The sequence below is a fragment of the Eubalaena glacialis genome, chromosome 14 (assembly GCF_028564815.1).
Source record: "Eubalaena glacialis isolate mEubGla1 chromosome 14, mEubGla1.1.hap2.+ XY, whole genome shotgun sequence".
Taxonomy (NCBI): Eukaryota; Metazoa; Chordata; class Mammalia; order Artiodactyla; family Balaenidae; genus Eubalaena; species Eubalaena glacialis.
The window spans coordinates 13,262,315-13,284,058 of NC_083729.1; the positions used below are offsets into that span (position 1 = coordinate 13,262,315).

Consider the following 21,744-nt stretch of genomic DNA (forward strand, 5'->3'; position numbering starts at 1 on the left):
TGTCTATCTCACGGGTGTGAATCGATGTGTGGTCAGTTACACTTCTCTGGGATGATAAAGGTACTTCTGGTCAGAGATGGCACAAACTGTAATGTCGATTCCAACACACAGACGTCCACCAGCCTAAGGGCAGAAGGAAGAGTTGTAAGCTACCTTTTTATCTTTTCTTTAGTGTCGTCCACGTACCTGGCACTGAACAAAATGCTTTACGTAAGCTAGTGCGTTAACCACCCCTGGGATTGGTCTTTTCACACCTGAAATGAAGCGCCCTCCTCAAGGCCATACAGCCACTTGGCAAGTGGAGCCAGGGTTTGACATGGCCACTATGGCTTCAGAGCTCCACTCATTCCTCTAAGCCAAGCTGTCTCCCCTACCGCTTCTCAGAGAAGGAAAAAAAAATACTGATCTCTCCCGGGGGGTCAAGATGTGCTGAAGAGAGCTCCCTAGAGTGACGGTTCAGAAACGCTGTGCAAGGCCAGTGGCTTTACACCATGGCGCTCCTTGTGCATGTACGTGGGATGGGGAAGTACGAGTCAGGATTTTGGGGAAAGGAGAGATGTGGCCAAGGTATGAAGGCATTAGACACTGGATCTGGAATAAAGCGCCACAGATCAGCAGGAGGCCCAGACCAGCTGGCCAAGAAGCCTGGGGTGTCCGAGGGCGGGAAGAAAACCCAGTGACTGGGCCTGAGAGGTCACAGCCTTTTCTCAGAGGCTCACGGCTTTGCTGGTTAACACACAAACCCCTGCTTCCCTGACCAAGTGGACACTTATGCTATGACATATACATATTCCCAAAGTTCATTTAAAGCAGTAGCCTATATTTCTAGACTTTAGGTAATTAAAACACATTCTTTTGCAGCGTACCCACTGTCCAGAGCTACAAGGTTCTGTACGGTAGCCATGAGCCACCAGCCCTCAGAATATGGCCGGTGAGAATTGAGATGTGCTCCAAGTATATGACATGCACACCGATTTCAAAGACTCAGTCCAAAACAATGCCAAATATTTCATTAATAACTTTAATATTGATTACATATTAAAATGATATAATTTGATGTGGTTTGAATATAGTGGGTTAAATTAAATGTTATTAGAATAAATGTCACTTTTTTAACCTTTTTTAATAAGCTATTATTTTTTAATATAGTCATTTCAAATGACATATGTGGCTTGCATTTGTGGCTCACAATATCTTTCTATCGGACAGGGCTCCTCTCAGAGGTATTCATAAGTGGCCCTGCATTTGGAGCGCACTTTAGCAGTCATAAAGCACCTGCTCTTCTTTATGGTAGAATCACACAAAGTCAGACCCAGAAGGAGGAGCCTTAAGCCATTGGGTTCAGTCTCCCGATTTACAGGCAGAGAAACTGAGGCACTGGGAGCAGAAATGATTCTGGTGGTCCAGGGTCAGCTGTAGACCCTCCACTCCGACCCCGGCCCCCCTTCCCATGCCCACACCTAGGGCTGCTGGTGGGTCTTTTTCAGCACCTCATGCCCTGCGTGGACCCCCCTCCCCTCTCCTCCCTTCCCCTCCTCTCCCCTCCCCTCGGAGGCTCTGCGTCTTTATTCATGAGCCTGGCAGAGGGGAGCCCAGGGAACCTGTCCGAAGGCTGCTCTCTGCTTTCCCTGCAGAGAGATGAATATGGAAATGTGAGAGGAGAGCTTCCCTGTCTGGGAGTCAGGGCTGCCACCTCCTCTAACGCCTAAACACCTGGGGCTGGAGGAGGCGGCCCCTTGGGGCTGAACCAGCTCAGTCTCTTCAGCCCTGATCAGGGCCCCCTCCAGCCTCCTGCCCTCACTCCCCCCTCGGCAGGATCACCCAGGCTGACTCAGCTGCCTCACTGCGCATCTCCCCACACCGGCCCTTGCTTTCTGTTTCCCACACCGCCTCCCGCAGGCTGCCCCCAGCACCCCGCAAATGCACACGCGCCTCCTTACCTCCTGCTACCTTGAGAAGCCTCTCAGGCCCCACTCAGTCCCCTCCCAAACCTGCTGAGTCAGGATCTGCGCTTTTTTTCTCGGCCACGCCCCACGTCATGCGGGATCTTAGTTCCCCGACCAGGGATCAAACCCCTGCCCCCTGCAGTGGAAGCTCGGAGCCCTAACCACTGGACTGCCAGGGAATTCCCAGAATGCATTTTAACAAGACCCCCAGAAGATTCACTTGTACAGAAGCCGAGCTCTGGCCACAGCAGTGACCGCAGGACACGTGGCAGGTCAGCACCATGCCCCCTGCAGCGCCTGGCACAGCGCTAAGCTGGCAGCTGATACTCTAAGCGCAGAAAGAACTGCTATGTTGGGTCCTTAGGGTTGATGCAGCACATTCACAGGTGCCGACTCACATCACCACCCCCCTGCCCTGGATGATACCGAGCAGTTAAGTTGAGAACCCTTGGCTCCGGCCAAAGCCCACAATCCCTGAGCAATCTCTGAGCGACTTGGCCCATTGGGAGCTTCAGAAGGTCTGCTGACCTCACCTGCGCAGCTTCTCTGCTGCATCTGCCTGACTAGAATGGATGCAGATGGTCTACTGTTGGTACATGGTGAGGGTTAGAGGCAGAATTGGGATTTTGCCTTTTTTGGTGTCTGTGTTCCTGTGTTAGTTAGATCAGAGGCGTGTAGCTTGGTGGCTAAGAGTATAACCTCTAGAGCAAAATGAGTTCAAATTCTGCCACTAACTAAGTATGTGATCTTGGGCAAAGTAACATAATAGCTCTGTGCCTCTGTTTACTCATCTCTGTAATGGGCTAGCAGTGGTACCTACATCAGAGCGTTGTGAGAGGATTACATGTGGAAACATTGGCAGTGTGCTTAAACATGCCTGGCACGTAGGAAGTGCTATAAAAGTGTTGTTAATTAAATTGGCATCTTTTGTCACGTCTAATGTTGTCAGTTGTGCAGATTTAGAATTACAGGAGTTGATAGGCCCTCTCGGGCTGATAGAGAGCCAATTCCCTCATCCTACACAAGAGGAAACAGGCCCAGGTTGCTCAGACCCTTTCCCAACATCAGACAGCCGATAAGCGGCACGGTGGAACTTGGACGCTGACCCTTGTCTGCTGCAGGGTCACGGCCTGCAGGGCATGGTTAGAAAGCAGAGCGGCTGCAGGTCTGGCACCGGAGCCCAACTTGCCTACCCTTCTGAGGCTCCTGCCCTCTGTCCTCATCGGGGTAGGAGGGCTCTATCTGTGGCCCCTACTGGCAAACTCTCCAGAGACTTCCCCTGTGTCCTGAGGTCTAATCTCTAAATTGATCCTTCTAGGCAACTGAGTCAAGAATCAGATGGCATTTGCTGGGGTTACTCCTCAGGGAGAGGAAATCAAGGAGTCTGAGTTTGGGAGGAGAGACTGCAGAGGTAGGCTCCGCCCCAGGGAACTGTGTCCAAGGCTGGCTCTCCTCTGTGTCTGAGGCCCTGCAGGGAGGATGAGAAATGGTGGGGGTCTGATGCCCAGGATTGGCCGCTCTTTTGTGTGGGTTTTGTGTTCCTGCTGTTTGTCCCCCTGAGTTCTGACTCTTGGTGTCTCTCTTGGCCCTTCTCAAATAAACCCTCATCCTTCCCCCAGCAGGTTCTAGACTCTAGGTTGTAGTAAATAGGACCTCCTCCTGGAATCAGCAGCCCAGCAAGGTCTGGAAATAGGGATCTGGGAGTCTTCTGCGGGAATCTACTGTGATGGTCTGTTCTGGTCTTTCCATCCCTCCGCTCAGGGGCTGGCTGGGGAGGCGGGATACACTGTTGCCCTGGGGGCCGAGGGAGGGCCCGAACTCCTCAGAATTCTTCCTGTTGCAAAAATTCTTTGCCTCAAGTCAATTACTGGTTTTGAGCACATTTGGACTCTGGTTCAATTGGGTTGTGTATGGGCTTGAAGGTAATCAAAAGAAGTTATAAATACACCAGGATTCATCCTACACATCCAGCAAGGCGGGACGAGTGCCCCCATCCCTGGCTGCCTCTACTGCTAATTAACTTTGGGGGTGCCTCTGGGTCTGCCTCCCTAAGCAGTCTGAAATCCCCGACCACAGTTTATGCTTTTCTACATCCCTCTCAGCATCTAGCCCAGCACCGGGCACACCGTGGGTGCACGTAGTAGGTGATTATTGACTAATCACCCAATACATTTTTTCATAAAAGAATAAAAGAAAATCATTTCCTTTATATGTGTTTTTTAGTGTTCCTCAGTTTTCATATTCTTGATGCATATAGAATACAGCTTTGCTGAAATACAAAATAATGGTAATAATAATATAGCATCTTTCATTTGCTGAGTAGCTACTATGAGCCAAGCACTGTGCAGGAGTCATTACATACATCATCCTAATCCTCATTGCAAGGTCCAACCAGAGAAGGAAAGCCCACTGCCCCTAGTTACCCAGCTCCTTACTAGTGGGAGAACTGGTACCCAATCCCAGGCGTCCTGACTCGATTAAATCCCAAAGATCCCAGCCCAGCAGCCAATTCTCCCCTGCCCATTTTTCATATAAACAAAGACTTCAAAAAAGATTTAAAAACCCTTTGCACAAGGTCCCACGTTTAGGAAACTGCAGAACTGATATTCAATCCCGGACCCATCTGATCACAAAGCTCACAGCCCCACCACCATGGCACACCACCCTTACTTCCCCACATGATCGTTTCCTTTGTTTGTTTCTTGGTCTGCAGCCAGACCTTTTCTTACACCTCTGGCGGCAGAGATGGCACTACAATTTGGAACAATTTGGATAGACGTTATAGATATGTCAGTAATGGTGGACAGTAAAAACTTGGGGGAAACATTTTAGAGTTGGGAGGAAGAGTCCTCTTTCCAGGAAATGGAGGGCACATCTACTGAGGCAGTGGCCCTGAATATGTTCATGTCTTACAAATGTGTTCAACTTCTACAGATAGAATTCCCCCACTCGGGTGATTGCTGCTGTGCCTGTCGCCAGCTGTGACGTACAGCTCTCTCTCCAGGGTTGCAGGCCTGGTGTCTCACGGCATTGGAGAAGATTTTAACTGAGATGCAGCCAGGCTAAGCATTCTCATCATTGTCACCATGACATTGTGAAATGAGTTGGGTGTAGGGTGAAATGGGGATCGATCTCGAATAGACCACTTTGTTCTAGGAGGAGTTTGGGAGATGAAATAAATAACCAGTTTGAGACCTGTTGCAAAATCTGCTGCTCTACCCACTTCGGTTGGAATAACTGAAGAGACTATCAGGTGAGGGATCCCTTTCCAGTTTTCCCCACACAACCAGCCTTCCACTGAGCACCTTCCAAGAGCCTCACCCCTTCCTTAGTTTCAAAGTTGAGTTCCTTTTAAAATTGACAAAACAGTCTTCTTTCTAATCTAGCAGATTGGCTTTAAATGGGAACTCATGACAATTTACTATTGTTGTGTAAGTTACTACTGTTGACCTCCTATTTCATAACAAATGCTAACAGTAGACTGATTTATACTGGTGGCTCAACATTAATCAACAAGAGAAGTACTGGAGGAAACCCCCTGTCCCAAATGAAGATGTCATTGATCCAATTTGTAATGTGAATTGGGTATTGGACAGAAGTAAAAAGAGTTTGTTTTTAAAGTCTGAGTAACCAGTGGGTATCCCTCAGGGTCTGTAACGCTTCCAGCAGAGATACAGATGGAGATAGAGGTATGATAAAGAGCTAGAAATAGGGATGAAATACAAAGAGATAGACAGATGAGAGATACAAAAGTCACAGAGATAGAGATAAAGATATATAGATAGAAATTAGATAGATATGTTATAGAGGTATAATCTAGATATAGAGGTAAATATACAGAGATAGAAATAAAGATAGATTGAGATATGATATAGAGATATAGATGGAAATAGAGATAGATATTATAGAAATAGAGATATAGTCTAGATATAAAGAGAGATAGAAATATAGATATGACATAGAGATAAAGATACATAGATAGATGTAGGTACAGATACAGATATAGATGTAGATTTAGATATAGATATACTTGTAGATATATTCACCCTTCAAAGTTTGATCCTGTAATTAGGACATACCAACACAAGGGGGCAGTAGGTGCTTTGGTTAACAACAAATCCAAAATCATGAAAGTATCATCCATTTGCCAAATTCATTATTTTCTTTTTTCTTCTTTTTCTTTTTTCAATATTTTACTTCCAGATTCAGAAAAATAAATAAAACATGATAGCTAAAAGGAATTTTGAAGCTTATCTGATTTATCCCCTCATTTTATATCCAGGGAAATGGAAGTCCAAAGTGACTTGAGTTTAGTCACAACTAGACACCCTGTCACAACCCAGCATCCACTCCTCTGCAATGAGTTGCTTCCTTATCCGCCCTAAGCATTTATAAAGCAGCGGCAGCATAACAGATCCTAATCTAAAACCAGTGAGGATACAATAAAGAGCAAAGCATAGGATTTCCCTTAAAGAAGAGGCAATTTTGACTTTTCTCATGGTGAGAATTCTAAAGTGAGGGAGACCTGAAAATTAGTGAGGAGTCTGGATTTCTACTGCCTGTGTCTTGTTTTCCATAGAAAGATAACAGAACTTCCCTGGGAGTTTATGACCTTCTTGGGACAATATGCATGTAGAGGGGCCTGTCGAGGACATAAATGAAAATTGCTTCCCCTGACCCATGGGGCAAAACCCCTTCTCTAGAAATGTAGTTCAGGACTAATTTTCTTCTCAAGTAGATGCAGTTATACAAGAACCATGAGCTAATAGTGGTTGTCTCATAATAAAGACTGCAGTCCTGAGGGACCCGTGACCATAGAAAATGGATATCGTCACCCAGAGGACAAGAGAAGGGGCAGCTCTGAGAAGTGACCTCAGGATCTGGGTGACCCCATGGGGGCGGGGTAAGGTGGCTGTGTCTTTAACATCCTTCTAGAGAGCCCACATGTGGAAGGCAGCTCATATTTTGGGCTGCATCTACCTTTGATTTGTTACATCTGCTTGAGGGCAGGGACCGGATCTTATATTTTACTCGTTGCCTCTCCTCACCCTCCCTCCCGCCCACACAGAGCTCAGCATAGAGCCTGGCACTAACCTGGCTTCTGGGAGTATCTGTTGAATGAACACTTTGGCAGAAAACAGTTTTTGGATTTGCCATTTCTAATTAAGGGGAAATCTCTCTCTCCTTTTCCCATCCATATGACCAAGTGCATGGACTGCTCTGGGGATGATTCATACCCTCATGAATCACCGGCTAAAGCAGTAATGCGAATGACAGGTTTTAAGGCCAAATGGAGAGCCTTCTTTAGCATAGCTGACTTAAGACAACCTTCGGAACACATTTCAAGCTTTTTACTGGTATTTGGGTAGATTTGCTGCTGTCTCCTCAGGCTTGAAAAAGACCTGCTGTGCTGAGTCACGTGTTCATCCGACACCTCCTGTGTGCCTGGCCCTGTACTAAGCACCAGGGATCACAGCGATGGGCAAAACCAGGCCATTCCCTGCCTCTATTTAGCTTATAATCCACAAGCAATGCCAGGAGCATTTCTTCACAATGATGATAAATGTTACCAAGGGCGAGACTTGGTGATGTGCATGTGTGTAATGGGGGTTCCGACCTCAGCTCAGAGAAGGCGTTCTGAACATGAAGATTGAAGCAAGGTCTAAAGAAGGAACAGGCATTAACTGGGCTGGGGCAGAAAAGGAGCATTCCAGACAAAGAGAAAAACATGGCAAAGGTCCCACAGCTGTGGCAGAGAGTCCAGCAAGGTCCCAGGTAGTGAAAGAAGCCCGGAGGGCAGAGGAGTGGACCAGAAACTGGACACGGAGGCTTGGGGATAACTTTGTTTCTTGTCCTGAGAACAATTAGATGCTATTGGCAGTTATGGGAAGTGGACATGAGCCAACTTGGGTGTGAAAAGTTCCCTCTGGACTTGTGAGGCCTCGTGGGCGTGATGAGCCTAAAGCCAAAATCAAATACCAAGTTAATCGTCAAGGACACCAGCTTGACCGGTAGCCCTGGGCATGTGTGCTGAGACCCCACCGCTAACCACCTGCTCACCCAGGTGCCATCTGTGAGCATCAGGGGACGGGATGCATCTCGGCAGCCTTGAGGGGAAAACGGAGGGGAGGAAGCAGCCTCCGACCCCCAGGGGCCCAGCTCTTTGCAGCCTCAGAGGGCTTCCACATGTGCCGTCCCCACTGCATCTCACGGCAATTCTATGTGATAGGTATTAAGTATTATTGCCATGGTTTGTGGATGAGGAAACTGAGGCTCAGATGGGTTAACTGACTTAGTTAATATCACAGAACGAGACAGAACTTGGTTCACCTCTCACTTCTGCCTCTCGTGAGCCTGAGGTGGGTCCTGCTTTCTCTCAGGGACACCACACTCCTGCAGCCCTGGGGGGAAGACAGAGTATCAGCATGGAGCTGAGCCATAGCCAAGGTCCAGGAGGTTGACTGCAATCCTCGGACTCGGGCTTGGTTGGCACTTCTCCCTCCACAGCGGCACCTGCCCCAGAGCTAGGGGCCACGGTCCCCAACCCCCTGGCCCAGCCTTTCCTGCTGCCTGGAGATGAGGGGATCGTCCCTATGAGGGGCAGGTGTTTGCCTCCTTTGCCCCTAATAGTGGGTGCCTGCTCCCTGTGGGCCTGTTGTGACCTGGCCCAGCCTTGATGACAAAGATCGAGGCTCCCGTGAGCACAGTGCAAAGCAGGACGTGCACGTGGGGAGAAAGAAGCAGAGGGATGGGTGAGACGGGCAGAGCCTTTCCAGATCCTGGCGCAGGAGGTGGATTGCAGCTCCATGTCGGTGCTGAAGGCCAGGCAGGCTTGGCAGGTGCAGGAGAGGCAGTGTCTGCAGACCAAGCTGGGTTTGGTCCCAGCCCACCCACCCCACTTAATGGTATGACCTTATGCCAGTTACATAACGCAGAACGATGGCCGTCAAGTCCTAAACGTGTTGAAGGACCCTCTGAGGCAGCACATGAAAAGGACCTGCCTAGGGTCTCGCTCCCTGATAGGCCCTCATGAAACGATAACAACTATTCTAGTAGCTGGGCCTGGAAAGGCGGTACTGAGCCAGGCTACCCAGAGGAGGCCTCTAGCTAATTCCAGCAGAGGTGAGGGGAGATGACCTTGGAAGCAGAGTAGCGATAGTTCAGGGGTGCAATAGAGAAAGACTCTGCTACCGAGTCCAAGCTCATCCTGCTCGCTGCACGACAGGCCAACTCATCGAGAGATGGGTTGTTGGACAAGGAATAGTGACTTTATTCGGAAAGCCAGCAGACTGAGAAGATGCTGGACTAGTGTCCCTAAGAACCATTTTGCTCCGTTTGGATGCTTAGTTTCCTTTATAGAACAAAGAAGGGAAGGTGAGGAAGTAAAGTAAAAAAGCTGGTAAGTTGTTGCAAATATTTCCTGGTTGCAGCCAGACCAGACTCCAGAGGGGATGCGTTAATTTCTTCTTTCCTGCATCCAATCACAGGTGGGCCTGGTCAGGATGTTTCCTGTGAGCTTAAACAAAGGTATTTTAGCTTAATGCTCAGGCAAGGGAGGCAGGGTTCCTGGAGGTGGGCCATTCTGTTACTTTAAGCCACAGGCAACATCCCTTTAATGATTAACTTGTAACAAAAGCAATAGAATAGAAAGGTTAAAGGAAAAGAAACAGACCCAATGTGGAGCCAGATTTGTTCTTCCCTATTACCACTCCACCCTTGGGGAGGGGATTCTGTTGATGGGTTCATAAGCCAGACAATATAGGCTTCTGACATTTGAGAACAAAGGAAAACAGAACTGACCTGAGTGAGGACATTTTAAAAGGGGCTGTGTCTTGTAAGGGATTGGATGGCAGACCTCTCCACGACAGTGAGCAGCAAAGAGGTCTTCAGTTCTCTGATCCCATCATGAGCCCTATTTCAGGCAGACTAATGGGCAGAAATCTATTCTGAGGTCCGAGGGCTGCCCAGCATCAGCTGGGAGCTGGTGAGAGACCGTCCTCCTTGGCAGTCTTGTTGCCACTCCCTCCTGACACCGCCACGGCAGCCGTCACAGTGGGGCAAGGCCATGCTTGTGAAAACTCCCCCAACCTGAAGGTTGAGCAGAGAACTTCTAGGAGACCTGCATTCTCCATCAAATTGAGGCAGGCACCAGTGACACTGGGAGAGGGGAAGGATCCATGGGAAATGTTACAATGTTTTCTCGGAACTTAGTACAACTTCTAGAAGGATGAACTATATGCAGCAAGATGGTGCAGAGGGATGGAGTGGGGGATGGAAGCACAGTTTTTTGAGGCCATTTCTTAATGCAGCCACCTGTGCTACACTTCGGGTGGAGGGCCTGGGGGTACAGACGCATATTCAGCATGAGGTGTCTGGGGTCATTCACCATCTCTTAAGGAAACAAACCTTTTAATATTCACAACTGGATAGATTATTGAAAAGATGGAAACGTGGGGTTTTGGCTCACTATCTGTAAGGAAAACCTCTGCTGTGGCTTTGGAACAGGCAGGTTAATTTGTGCAAATTCTCCTATTGCCTCCCTGGGGAGAGACACAAGTCCACGAGCATTTCCTGGGGTTTTCCTCTCCTGCACATTTGTCAGTTCCGAGTAAGGATGTGGAATATAGGGGGATACAGTGTAGGCTTGTGTAATCCCAGAAAGTTTCAGACTCTGAGACCTTTCCTAAACTACGATGAAGAGCAATGAATTATCAGCCGCCTGAATATTAGGTGGGGGAAGGGGACCACACACTAAATTTTTGTTAAGTTTCAAACTCATAAGATCATCTCCATTACTCTTGTTTGTGGCTCTATACACTTGTATCATAGTGTAATTTTATACTTATGTAGTTGATTGATTAGTGTCTATTTCCCCCACTATCCTGAACATTCTTGGCATTTTTTCTATTTTATTCAGCACCTAACACAGTGCTTGACACATAGTAAGTGCTCAATAAAAGTTTGTTGAGTTAAAAGAATAAATGAATCCTGAAAAATATTCCTCAGTGGCATTTTAGTAATTTCCATGTAGTACATAATCCCGCCAGGAGGTGGCCATAAATACACACAGCCAAGGATTTCAAGCATTAGAGGCGATGGAAGCTAAGAATTACATAATGCAGCAAATTTGTTTGTGTCATCAGATGTGAACTTAGGTTTATTTCCTCAGCTAATACTTGATTAATAGAAACAGAAAGATGTAGCAGAAATGACCAGACAGATCTGCATTCAAATCCTGCCTCTCCCGTAGCCAGCCAGGCACCATGAGCAAAAGCCTTGACCTTTCAAGCTTGTTTCCTTGTCCACAACAAGGAACTTATGATGACAAGTTTTGTTATAAGGATTAAATGAAATAGCAATACTTCTAATAGAAGTATTAGAAGTGAGTTCATTCCAGTGCTGCGTGAAAATCATGAAAGTATTCCAACAAATGATGAGGCGGACGAAAATTTTTCACTTTCTACCTTTTTTTTTGTATTCAGTGGTCCTTCAGCATCCATGGGTATTGGTTCCAGGACCTCCACCAATACCAAAATCTCAGATGCTCAAATCCCTTATATAAACTGGCCTAGAACAGTCAGCCCTCCATAGCTACGGGTTCCACATCTGTGGATTCAACCAACCACAGATCAAATTTCAAATTTCAATCTGCAATGGGTTGAATCCACAGATGTGGATACACTGAGCCAACTCGGTAGAGCGTGAACAGTTCTTACTACTCCTCTGCAAAATGGCAACAGATTGACCCAGTGGGAGGAGAACTTAAGAGTTTGCTGGACCTTTCTGAGTCCATGTTTCCTTGACCATGAAATGGAGCTGCGGATAACTGCTTGGCAGGAATATTGTGAAAGCTAATGACATAGCACAGATCATACTAGTCAATACAGAAGCCCCCTTGCCACGAGTGGTTATTGAAAGTATGAATAATATGTAGGGACTTCCTTGTGGTCCAGTGGTTAAGACTCTGTGCTTCCACTGCAGGGGGTGCAGGTTCGATCCCTGGCTGGGGAACTAAGATTCTGCATGCTGTGCAGTGCGGCCAAAAATAAATAAATTAATTAATTAGTTGTTAAAAAGTTGTAAAATTAGTTGTTAAAAAAGAAAGTGATACATAAGTTAAATGACATTAAAATATTCAGTTCTTCAGGTACTCTAGTAACATTTCAAGGGTTGCTTCCCCACTGTCCTCAATGCTCTGTCTTTTTTTCTATTTTATTCCCAGCACCTGACACAGTGGTTGACACATATGGCCAGTGGCTGTCATTTTGGACAGTGTGGCTTATAGAATATTGCCATCATTGCAAGAAGTTCTATTGAACAGAGCTGGCTAGGTTATAATAAATGTCCACTTGGCAGTAACAGTTTTTAGCAGCAGTGTTTGGTCGCCTGGTTACTTTCCAGCTGACACCGACAAGGTAGTAGGCAGCACCTACTATTTGCAGGACCTGTGCTATGTGTTGTGAATACAATGGTGAGCAAATAGGTTTGTGTTCTGGGGATTCACAGTTCAACAATAGATACTAAATAAATAATCCCTTAAAGAAATAGGTATGACAGATGGTGTTAAACGTCTGTCCTAAAATCCTGCTTCTCTGTTACTAAGTAAAAGTAAGGGGAACCAAACCATCCCCTTGGGTTGTCTTGAGGATTTCAGGAGATGCTGAAGGTGTAACTGATCACAAGACTATGCAGTACTTCCTTAGGAAGGACTGTTGCCGAGTCCAAGCTCATACTTCTCGCCACACAACAGGCCAGCAAATCTAGAGATGTGTTGTTAAGGCAAGGAATAGTGACTTAATTTGGAAAGCCAGCAGACGGAGAACATGGCGGATTGGCATCCCAAAGAACCATCTTCCCCAAGTTAGAACTCAGGCTTCTTTTATACTAAAAGGGGAGGGGTGTGGTTGGTTGTCGCAAACTTCTTGGTGTCAGAATCCTTTGTTCTTGCATCTGTCCAGGTAGGTCAGGTCAGGTCCTGATGTTCCTGAAAACTTCCAAGAAGACAAATGCTGTTCTCTGTTCTGCAACTTTTTATCTCTATATGAATGGAAAAGTGTTATACCCTTAAAGGTCAGAGCCTTGAGAAGGGGCTTTTCTGTATATTTCAGGCTATAGGCAGCATTCTTAACTTGTGGCAAAAGCAATAGAATACAGAAATTAAAGTAAAAGAAACAGATCCAATATGGAGTCAGATTTGTTCTTCCCTATTACAGGACAGCCTCATAAAGAAATTAGTTCACTCCTTCATTCACTAAGTAATTATTGAGTACCTGCTATGTGTGGATTAGGCAGGGAACAAAATAGCATAGCAGCCAAGGCTCTCTGTTCTCATGGAGTTTACATTTCTCATGGAGGAAGAAAGACAATGAATAAGTAATTAAAATATGTTGTATGGTAGTCAGCTTTTTGGAGAAAAATAAAGCAGTGAAGGGGGATAGAGAATTCTGGGGATGGGAGAGGTGACACTGTAATGAGGACTTTAAAACTATTTTTCATTACTGTTCAGCTGTAGTGAAAACCCTTCTCTTCCCTCACAGGAGCATGAATGCATTTAGTTAACGCAGCGTTCCCATTTCACAGATGAAAGTGAGCTGCTAAAAGAAGTGACACAACAACAAATACAAAGACACAATGACAAACACAAGACCACAGACCCTGTACTCATCGGGAATTTCTGGAGCTTCTCCCTGAGAGGCTCCAGGCAGAGAGCTGTGGGGCAGCAGAGATGAGCCAACTGCCTCTGCTTGCACAGAGCTCACAGGCCAGGAGGGACACGGGCAGGACTAGAACTTACTATGGTCTAAGGCAGAGGGTTTGGAAACGTTCATCTGGAAATAAGTGATACACAAACCAAGCAGAGGGAGAGATTCCGTCCAGCCACGAAGGCTGCATGGAGTTGGAGTACTTGAGCTGGACGTAAGGAAAAGGTGGGATTTCTAGACTGGCCAAGGTGAGATGGGTGAGAGAGGGAAGGCTTATGAAGTATGGCGGCAAAGAGCGGGTTTGGTGACACCTAGGAAGACAGCCGGGGCTCAGGGGCATAAAGCAGAGGAACAAAGCAAGAAAGACATGCCTGCAGGTTGGGGCAATCACGAAGCGCCACACATACAGCAGGGTGAGAAGTTTGAATTCAGCGTCTGCCAAAAGAGCCTCCAAGGGCTGAGCTCAAAAGCAGAGGGAAGCAGGACACGCAATGTTTAAGGCACATGTCAGGTATGGAAGCCCTTGAATGGCAAGCGAAGGAGCTTGCACTTGATTCCATTGAGTGTTCATGTGAAGAGAAATGACACAATCAGAGCCACACTGCAGGAAGGTCAGTGTGGCCTGGGTATCGGACCTGGAGGAGACCAGAGGCCGGAGGAGTTGGGAGACTGTGGTCAGAATCAACGGGGGGCGTGCGGGCTCTGGCCGAGGCAGAAGGGAGAGCAGGGCTTACCTCTGTGGATCCTCCCACTGGAAAGTGGGCGGGGAGAGGGGATGTGGAGAGAAGCAGAGGAAGTCTTGAGCCGCTAGGCCCTTGCTGCAGGGGACTCACTGAATGAGAGATGAACGAGGAGGTCCATGGGAACTCTGAGCCCACTCTCCTCAGTGGGGCTGGAGTGGGCTCGGGGAGCTTGCCCGTGACCCAGCTCTGCAGGCAGACGACCCCCACCGTCAGGCTGTGCCCACCTGACTGGGTTCTGCTGAGAGTCTGAGTGCAGGGTCCTGGAAACCTCTCCCTCCACCCCCTCCAGGAAGAGGAGGCAGGGGTGCAGCCCTGCTTTGCCCCAGCTCCCCACGACTGATGGCAGGTACAGCTGGCAGCTCTCATTTCCAGGCATCCTGGGGAGGGGGAGTCAACAGGAAAGAAACACGTGCAGCCCAGAAGAATTACGTCAGAAACTTCCAGAAATCAGTCCAGGGAATGCCATGGGACAAGGGCACCCTTGTCCTGCTTGTCAGTCAGCAGGAGGCGGCCGGCATGCGCACCAGCCCCCTGCCGCGCCAGACGTCCCCTGCAAATCTGCTGAGAAGCCCCGTCCCTAGAGCCCAGCCAGAAAGCCTTGTTCCACTTCCTCTCTCGGGACGGGGCAGGAGGGCTGTGGGTTCCTTGTTCTCTACTAGTCTTGGCCCGAGTGTGGGCTTGAGCACGGCAGAACCAGGAGACCTCACGGGGTTGGCCTCTTCTCAACTCCTTTGTCCTCGTTTCCAAGGTTCTCATCTTCGGAGGAACCTCCCACTGCAGGCTTTGCCGGTTTTCTGCAAGCAAAGGCCCCTTCACTTGGTGAACAAAGATTGTGCAGAGAACACGGAGCTGAGCGAAGCAAGGAAATGTGTGGTCCAGCAGAGAAAAGCCGCATGTGCAGAGATAACTCGGACGCAAGGAGAGAGGGGTTGACATCAGGCTGTGTTTGCAGAGAAGGGCCCCGCAGGAGGTGGCATCCGGGCTCCACTTCAGATGATGGGGAGGAGATAGAACTGAGCAGTAGGTGAGGGTCCGACAGACAAAGGGCGCCGTGTGGGCAAAGACAGAGGCAGGAAAGCACAGGGCACTTACGATCCGCGGGTAATTCCATCTGCCTTCCACAAACAGGCGATCCTGCCCCCGTTAGAAACAGGGCAGGGGGACTCCCCTGGTGGTCCAGTGGTTAAGAATCGGCCTTCCAATGCAGGGGACGCGGGTTCGATCCCTGGTCGGGGAACTAAGATCCCACATGCCACGGGGCAACTAAGCCGGCGCAACTAAGCCACAACTAGAGAGCCCACATGCTGCAATGAAAGATCCCTCATGCCGCAATGAAGATCCCACATGCTGCAATGAAAGATCCCTCATGCTGCAATGAAGATCCCGCGTGCCACAACTAAGACCTGACACAGCCAAATAAATAAATAAATATTTAAAAAAAGAAAAGAAAGAAAATGCCTATACTTAGGCAGAATTTGGAAAACAAAAAAAAAGACACAGGGCAGGCCCCTAAAATTCACCTGTGAGTTGGTTTTCAGCACCAGGGTGGCATTTTCCTACAGACATCATGCTACACCTTGTAGCTGGGTCCTAGTCCCACCCGAGGCCGGCAGCCTCTAGAGCCCATTCCCTCAGAGCATAACCGGAGCACAGGATTGTCCCTGTGGTACGACAGGGACACAGCACTGTGTGGCCTCAGGGTCAGGGTCTCATCAGCAGGGCCAGAATTCACCAGGGACAGAGGGTCTACTTTCTGGCCCCACCTTCTGCTACTAGGCTCTGAGCCCCCCAAGTGTCAGAGCAAAAGGGCTGTGGGCTGCACAGGGGCAAGGACAGGACTTGAGAAAGGAGGCTGTAGGGAGTCCTGGGAAGACTGCCTCCAGGGCACTTGCCCAGCCACCCATCACCCCCAGCCAGGGAGCCTGGGGGACTGGCCAGCTCACTGACACCTCCAGAATTAAGCCTAGGGCTCTGCTGGCCAGAACCTGGAGCAAACACTGCTCCACTCCCAAACCCTGCCCTTCAAAGAGGAGCCTTCTCTCGGGCACCCTCAGGATGACAGGCTGCCCCACAGGTGCAAAACCCCAAAGGATTTCTCCAGGAACCATACCACACAGCTTCTGGGGTCAGAAGGGCTCCTGGCTGGGGGCCTGGATTCACATCAGTGGGCATTACTTGACCATTTGCAGCTGCTTCCCAGCTGAAGATTTCTTTTCCTTTTAAGGGAAATATAGGATACACTTGATATAACATTTTTGACCAAAAGTAGAAAAACTCTGTGTGCATGTGTACATAGGCGTAAAAGAGAGGCTGGAAATTTATTGAAGATTAGCTATGTTAGATTATCTAATAGAGTTTCTGAAAATTTTCATAACTAAATTTATTTTCTTTCAAACAAGTTACTATGGGTTGAATGTTTGTGTGTCCCCAAAATCCGTATGTTGAAACTTAATACCCAAAATGATGGCATTAGGAGGTAGGGCCTTTGGAAGGTGCTTAGATCATGAGGGTGGAGCCCTCATGAATGAGATTAGTGCCCTTATAAAAGAAACCCCACAGAGTGCCCTTGCCCCTTCCACTATGTGAGGACACAGCAAGAAGTCGACAGTCTGCAATGAAGAAGAGGGCCCTCACCAGTACCCGACCATGCTGGCACCCTGATCTTGGACTTCTAGCCTCCAGAACTATAAGAAATAAATGTCTGTTGTTTATTAGCTACCCAGTCTGTGATAGTTTTTTATAGCAGCCTGAACTACAAAGATGTAAGGGAAATATATATAATTATATATATTAAAAAATTTCAACCTCACCATTCTTTTTTTCTATTATATTAAAAGGTTTAGATTATTAAGACCACCAAAAATTATTTCCACACCAATATTTAATGCAGGAGTTGAAGCAAAATACATTGAATTTTAAAAATAAAACAAAACACCCCACAAGCAACAATACCCCCAAAATACTTGTACTTCTCAGGCACTATTTTCCTCCAAGAGAAGTGAATATGAGTTCAAGACCCTGATTTCCTCCTACAGAGATTGAAGGGAGTATGGCTTCATTTTTCTGTGATGATCCATCCAGAGTTGAATTATTTCATCAAAAGAAGGATCGTTCCCCTGATTAGAAAAACTTGAAGTACTCGCAACATGATAGGATGAATTTTCTAAAAGAAATAACCCCTCCAGGTATCTGAGGGCTCTTGATCACACACTCAGTTCTTCCAAAGTAAACATGTTGGCTATAAAAGTCAGTAAATAGACCTTCGGCAAGGCACATGTAACTTTTATAGCTCAAAATTTACAATCGATTTTTTTCTCAAGGCCTTCCTGATCTAAATTAAGTTTTAATATACTGACCTAAGGTGCCCAGTTATTTTTAGATAAAACTGTCAGATAGCCCTTAACTTAAAAGTCTGCTGTGAGGTATAAGATGGGTAAAGCATTACATCGCCAGAAACCTACATGGATGGAGAAAAATTATACCCATTGGCCTCATGTCATTGCGTGTAGAAAGGCTGATGGCTAAACATCCCTAAGGAGACTTGGGAATCCACCAGGGGGCTCACTCTGCTCTGTTCTTTGGCTATTTCACAGGTACCCGCTCTGCCCAAGACCACTGAACGTGAAGCAGGTGACACAACAGCAAACAGCACACCCCTAGAGAGAGATGAAGACCACTCATGCACAGGGCACATATGATATTGAGAGAGAATAAGAAATACATATTTGGTCTTAGTCCCCGGTTCCTGACACAAAAGCTTCTAAAAGACTCTTGGAATCTGTGGAGTGATAACAGTGTCTTTTGTATGTTAATGAGATAACTGGTGGCTGGGGGACCCCTAGCTTCAGGACTGGGGCAGGGTTGGGAGGGGGGCTGGTCCCAGAAAGACGACGGCAGATTAGAGAATTGGGACTTTCAGCTCCAACCCCGACCTCTGGGGAGAAGAAAGGGTCTGGAGACTGAGTTCAATCACCAATGGCCAATGATTTAATCAATTATGCCTACATAATGAAACTGCAATAAAAACCCTCAAACTACGGGGCTGCGGGAGCTTCCAGGCTGGTGAACGCATCCAGGGGCTGGGAGGGCGGTGCACCCAGAGAGGGCACGGAAGCTCCACACACCCCCATGCCCACACCTTGCTCTCTGCATCTCCTCCGTTGGGTTGTAACCTTATAACAAACTGGTAGTAGTAAATAAAGTGCCTTCCTGAATTTTATGAGTCGTTCTAGCAAATAATCCAACCTGAGGAGGGGCTGTGGGAATCCTCCAACTTCGTAGCAGGTCTCTCAGAGGAACAGGTGGCAACCTGGGACTTGTGACTGGCGTTTAAGGTGGGCGCAGTCTTGTGGGACTGAACCCTTACCCTCTGGGGTCTGCTGTAACTCCAGGCAGTTAGGGTCAGAATTGAATTGAACTGTAGGACACCCAGCTGGTGTCCAGCCAGTTGGAAAATTGGTTGTTGTGAGGGGAACATAATAAAACAAACCTAAAAAACCCACACACATTTGGTGTCCTAAGAGTTACGAGTAAAGAACAGTTCAGAGTACGTGAAGCTCGTAGTCACAGAATAAGTTCTTTGATTAGAAGAGACTGTCAGATTTTTACTTTCTGAGATTAATAAAATGAGTCGTGCAGTTTCCAGCCACTAAGTTTTGGGGTGGTTTCTCACACAGCAGCAGCAACCAGAACGGGTCCTGGCACCTGGAAGTGGGAGCTACTGAAATACAAGCCGAAGTCAGCTCCTCCCCTGGAACACTTGCCTTGTCCTTGGCCCGCCTGTATTGGCTCCTGACATGAAATGTTTATTTTGCTTCTGGAGGGAAATTTTCTATTGTCCAGTGTGCTTCTCAGTGTAGGAGGAGTGGGCAGCCGAGCTCAGCAAGTCCCAGGGCAGGATGTACGGCGAGAAAGAGGACACAGCCTAGAGGGGGCACGATGCCGGCCGTCTGTGTGCGGCCAGCCCCGCCCACTTAGCAAGTGGCAACACCTACGCAGGAACAGGAGCCCCAGTGGCATCCTCAGGAATCTGCTTTGGATTTTGTAGTTGGGGGATTTATTCGTCCAGAAACACATACACACCTTCTCTGCTTTAAAACACCACGTGGTGTGCTTTGGTTTTGTTTTGGGGATGGGGTGAGGGTTATTTGCTGGTTTCCTGCGCTCCACCTGGAGAATGTCCTTTAGCTTTGCTGGGGCAGAAGGTCAGGTATCAGACCGGGATCCCTGCTGCGTGTCACCGGCCCAGATCGCGTCTGGGGCCGGGGCCACCGCCTCGGGCTCCGTGTTCTCACCACCTGTGGGATCTGCCCCTCCTCCCCTTCCTGTGCCCATCCTCGGTCTCCTACAGTTCCCCGTCGGCTCTGAGAAGTCACCTCTTTATGTCTCTCAGAAATAAGCCCAGTCATGTTCTATTTTTAGTGGCTCTTAAATGATCTGCCAAAAAAAAAAAAGTGCCCGTAAGAAGAAGTCACACCCTGGACCCTCACCCAGGGAGACGGTTGCGGGCTGGGGACGGGGGAGCCGCTGGCCGGAGGTCGGGGTCATGTCGCTCGGGCCCCGCGCACAGTGGACCTGGATTGTCACACCCAGAAGCACGTGGAAATCCAGGTAGCACCGCCCCATGCGGGAGAGAAGTCGGCTCCGAAGCCGCAGATGTGGAATCCTAGCGGCCCCAGTCCAGGCCCCGCCAACCCAGAAGTGTCCCCAGTCTCACCCACCGGAGAGAGCGAGGGGCCTGGGAGCGAGGACACCCGGGCGGATGGCCTCCCTGTGCCAGCCCTTGGCCTTGAGCGTTGGGCCAAACCCTGTCCGGGCAGCCGAGCCTGTCCCCAGTCCCGGGTGGCTGTGAGCAGAAAGCAAGCGAGCGGTGGTCTTTGACTCGGGGGCCTGTGATGCGTCCCCTCCCGACGCCTGACCTTGTGTGTTTTGCTCTGTAGTTCTTCCCGTATGGAGACGCCTCCAAGTTCGCCCAGCACGCCTTCCGGACCTTCGACAAGAACGGGGACGGCACCATCGACTTCCGAGAGTTCATCTGCGCGCTCTCCATCACCTCCAGGGGCAGCTTCGAGCAGAAGCTAAACTGGGCCTTCAACATGTACGATCTGGACGGCGACGGCAAGATCACCCGCGTGGAGATGCTGGAGATCATTGAGGTGGGGCGGCGGCCCCTGGGGTGTGGTCAGGACCCGGGCTGCTGTGGGCATGGCGGGCCGACCCCTGGGAAGGGGCTCCCTGGGGCACAGGCCTACGGCAGCTCCCTTCCACCCCTCGGCCAGGAGCCCTGCCGGGCCTTGACTTCTCCGTCCCTGCTCCCTTGCTCCGTCGAGGCGCTGGGAAATGTCACAGGTCCAAGCTGCTGGGCCCTGGCTGTCAATCGCCATTTCAGCCAGCCGTGCTCACAGTGTGACATCTCCCATAAACGTGTAAGCCTAGCGGGTGCAAAGGATGGTATCAGGACTCAGTTTCTCCAGCCCTTGTGTTAGCTCTGCCCTTCTGGACGCCGCCCTCTGACTCAAACCAGCTCTCTCCACTGTCCATTCCTCCAACGGCACAAGATTCTGCCCGCGGCCCCCAGGTTCCCATCATTCCATGGGAACAGGCATCTTTCTCAGTTGCCTGTGCAGACATCCCAGGACCCCCTGCCCACTGCCCTGACCTTAATCTTCCACATTCGTCCCTACACACGGCGCTCGAGATGCCTGGGCTTTCCTGGTCTTCCCGGAACACGCAGCCTCACGTGAGGGCCTTGATGTCCTCTCTCTCTGCCCAGGGCCCTTCCCCGGGCCCCTCACTCCACTCAGGGCTGTGCCCTCATCTCACCTCCCGGCAAGCCTTCCTCCCTGCGTTCCCCTCCCCAAAGAGTGCCCATGCCCCACCCCAGGGCCATCTAACCTCTTACCAACATGATTTTTTGTCACAGCGTTTATCACTGCCCCAAATAACCTCATATGGTAGAACGCAAGCGCTGTAAAGAGAGTACTCTGCTCACTCACTGCTGTATCCCTAGAACCAGAACAGCCCTGGAGCCTGGCGGGCACCCAATTACTGATGAATGAATCAGTGCCTTTTCACTGACTGACTGTCTTACCATGTGTGTCCACCTCTGCACCGACCAGTGTGACCCAAGGTGGGAAAGGCACCACTTGCCACAGGCCAGAGCCAAGTGTCCCATCCTGGAGCTGGGGTGAGGCCCCGTCTAGACCACGGAGCTGAGATTCAGGGAGGGTGGATCCCCAAGTGAAAACTGGGGGCTGATGGGAAGAAACAGTAGCCAAAACCCAAGTGACCAAATCCCCAGATGCCCACCATGCTACGCTCACTCTCCTCCCCTGGGACGGCTCCCCAGCGCAG

At 49.0% G+C, this 21,744-nt stretch overlaps 1 protein-coding gene across 1 annotated transcript in view; it reads left to right on the top strand.

Moving 5' to 3' along the window:
- The window catches only part of VSNL1 (visinin like 1), a 64,882-nt gene that overhangs the window by 39,619 nt on the left and 3,519 nt on the right, over positions 1–21,744 (top strand). Inside the window, exon 2 of the mRNA XM_061211033.1 lies at positions 20,331–20,546. Within this exon, the coding sequence (XP_061067016.1) occupies positions 20,331–20,546 (216 nt within the window). The remainder of the gene's footprint in view (positions 1–20,330; positions 20,547–21,744) is intronic.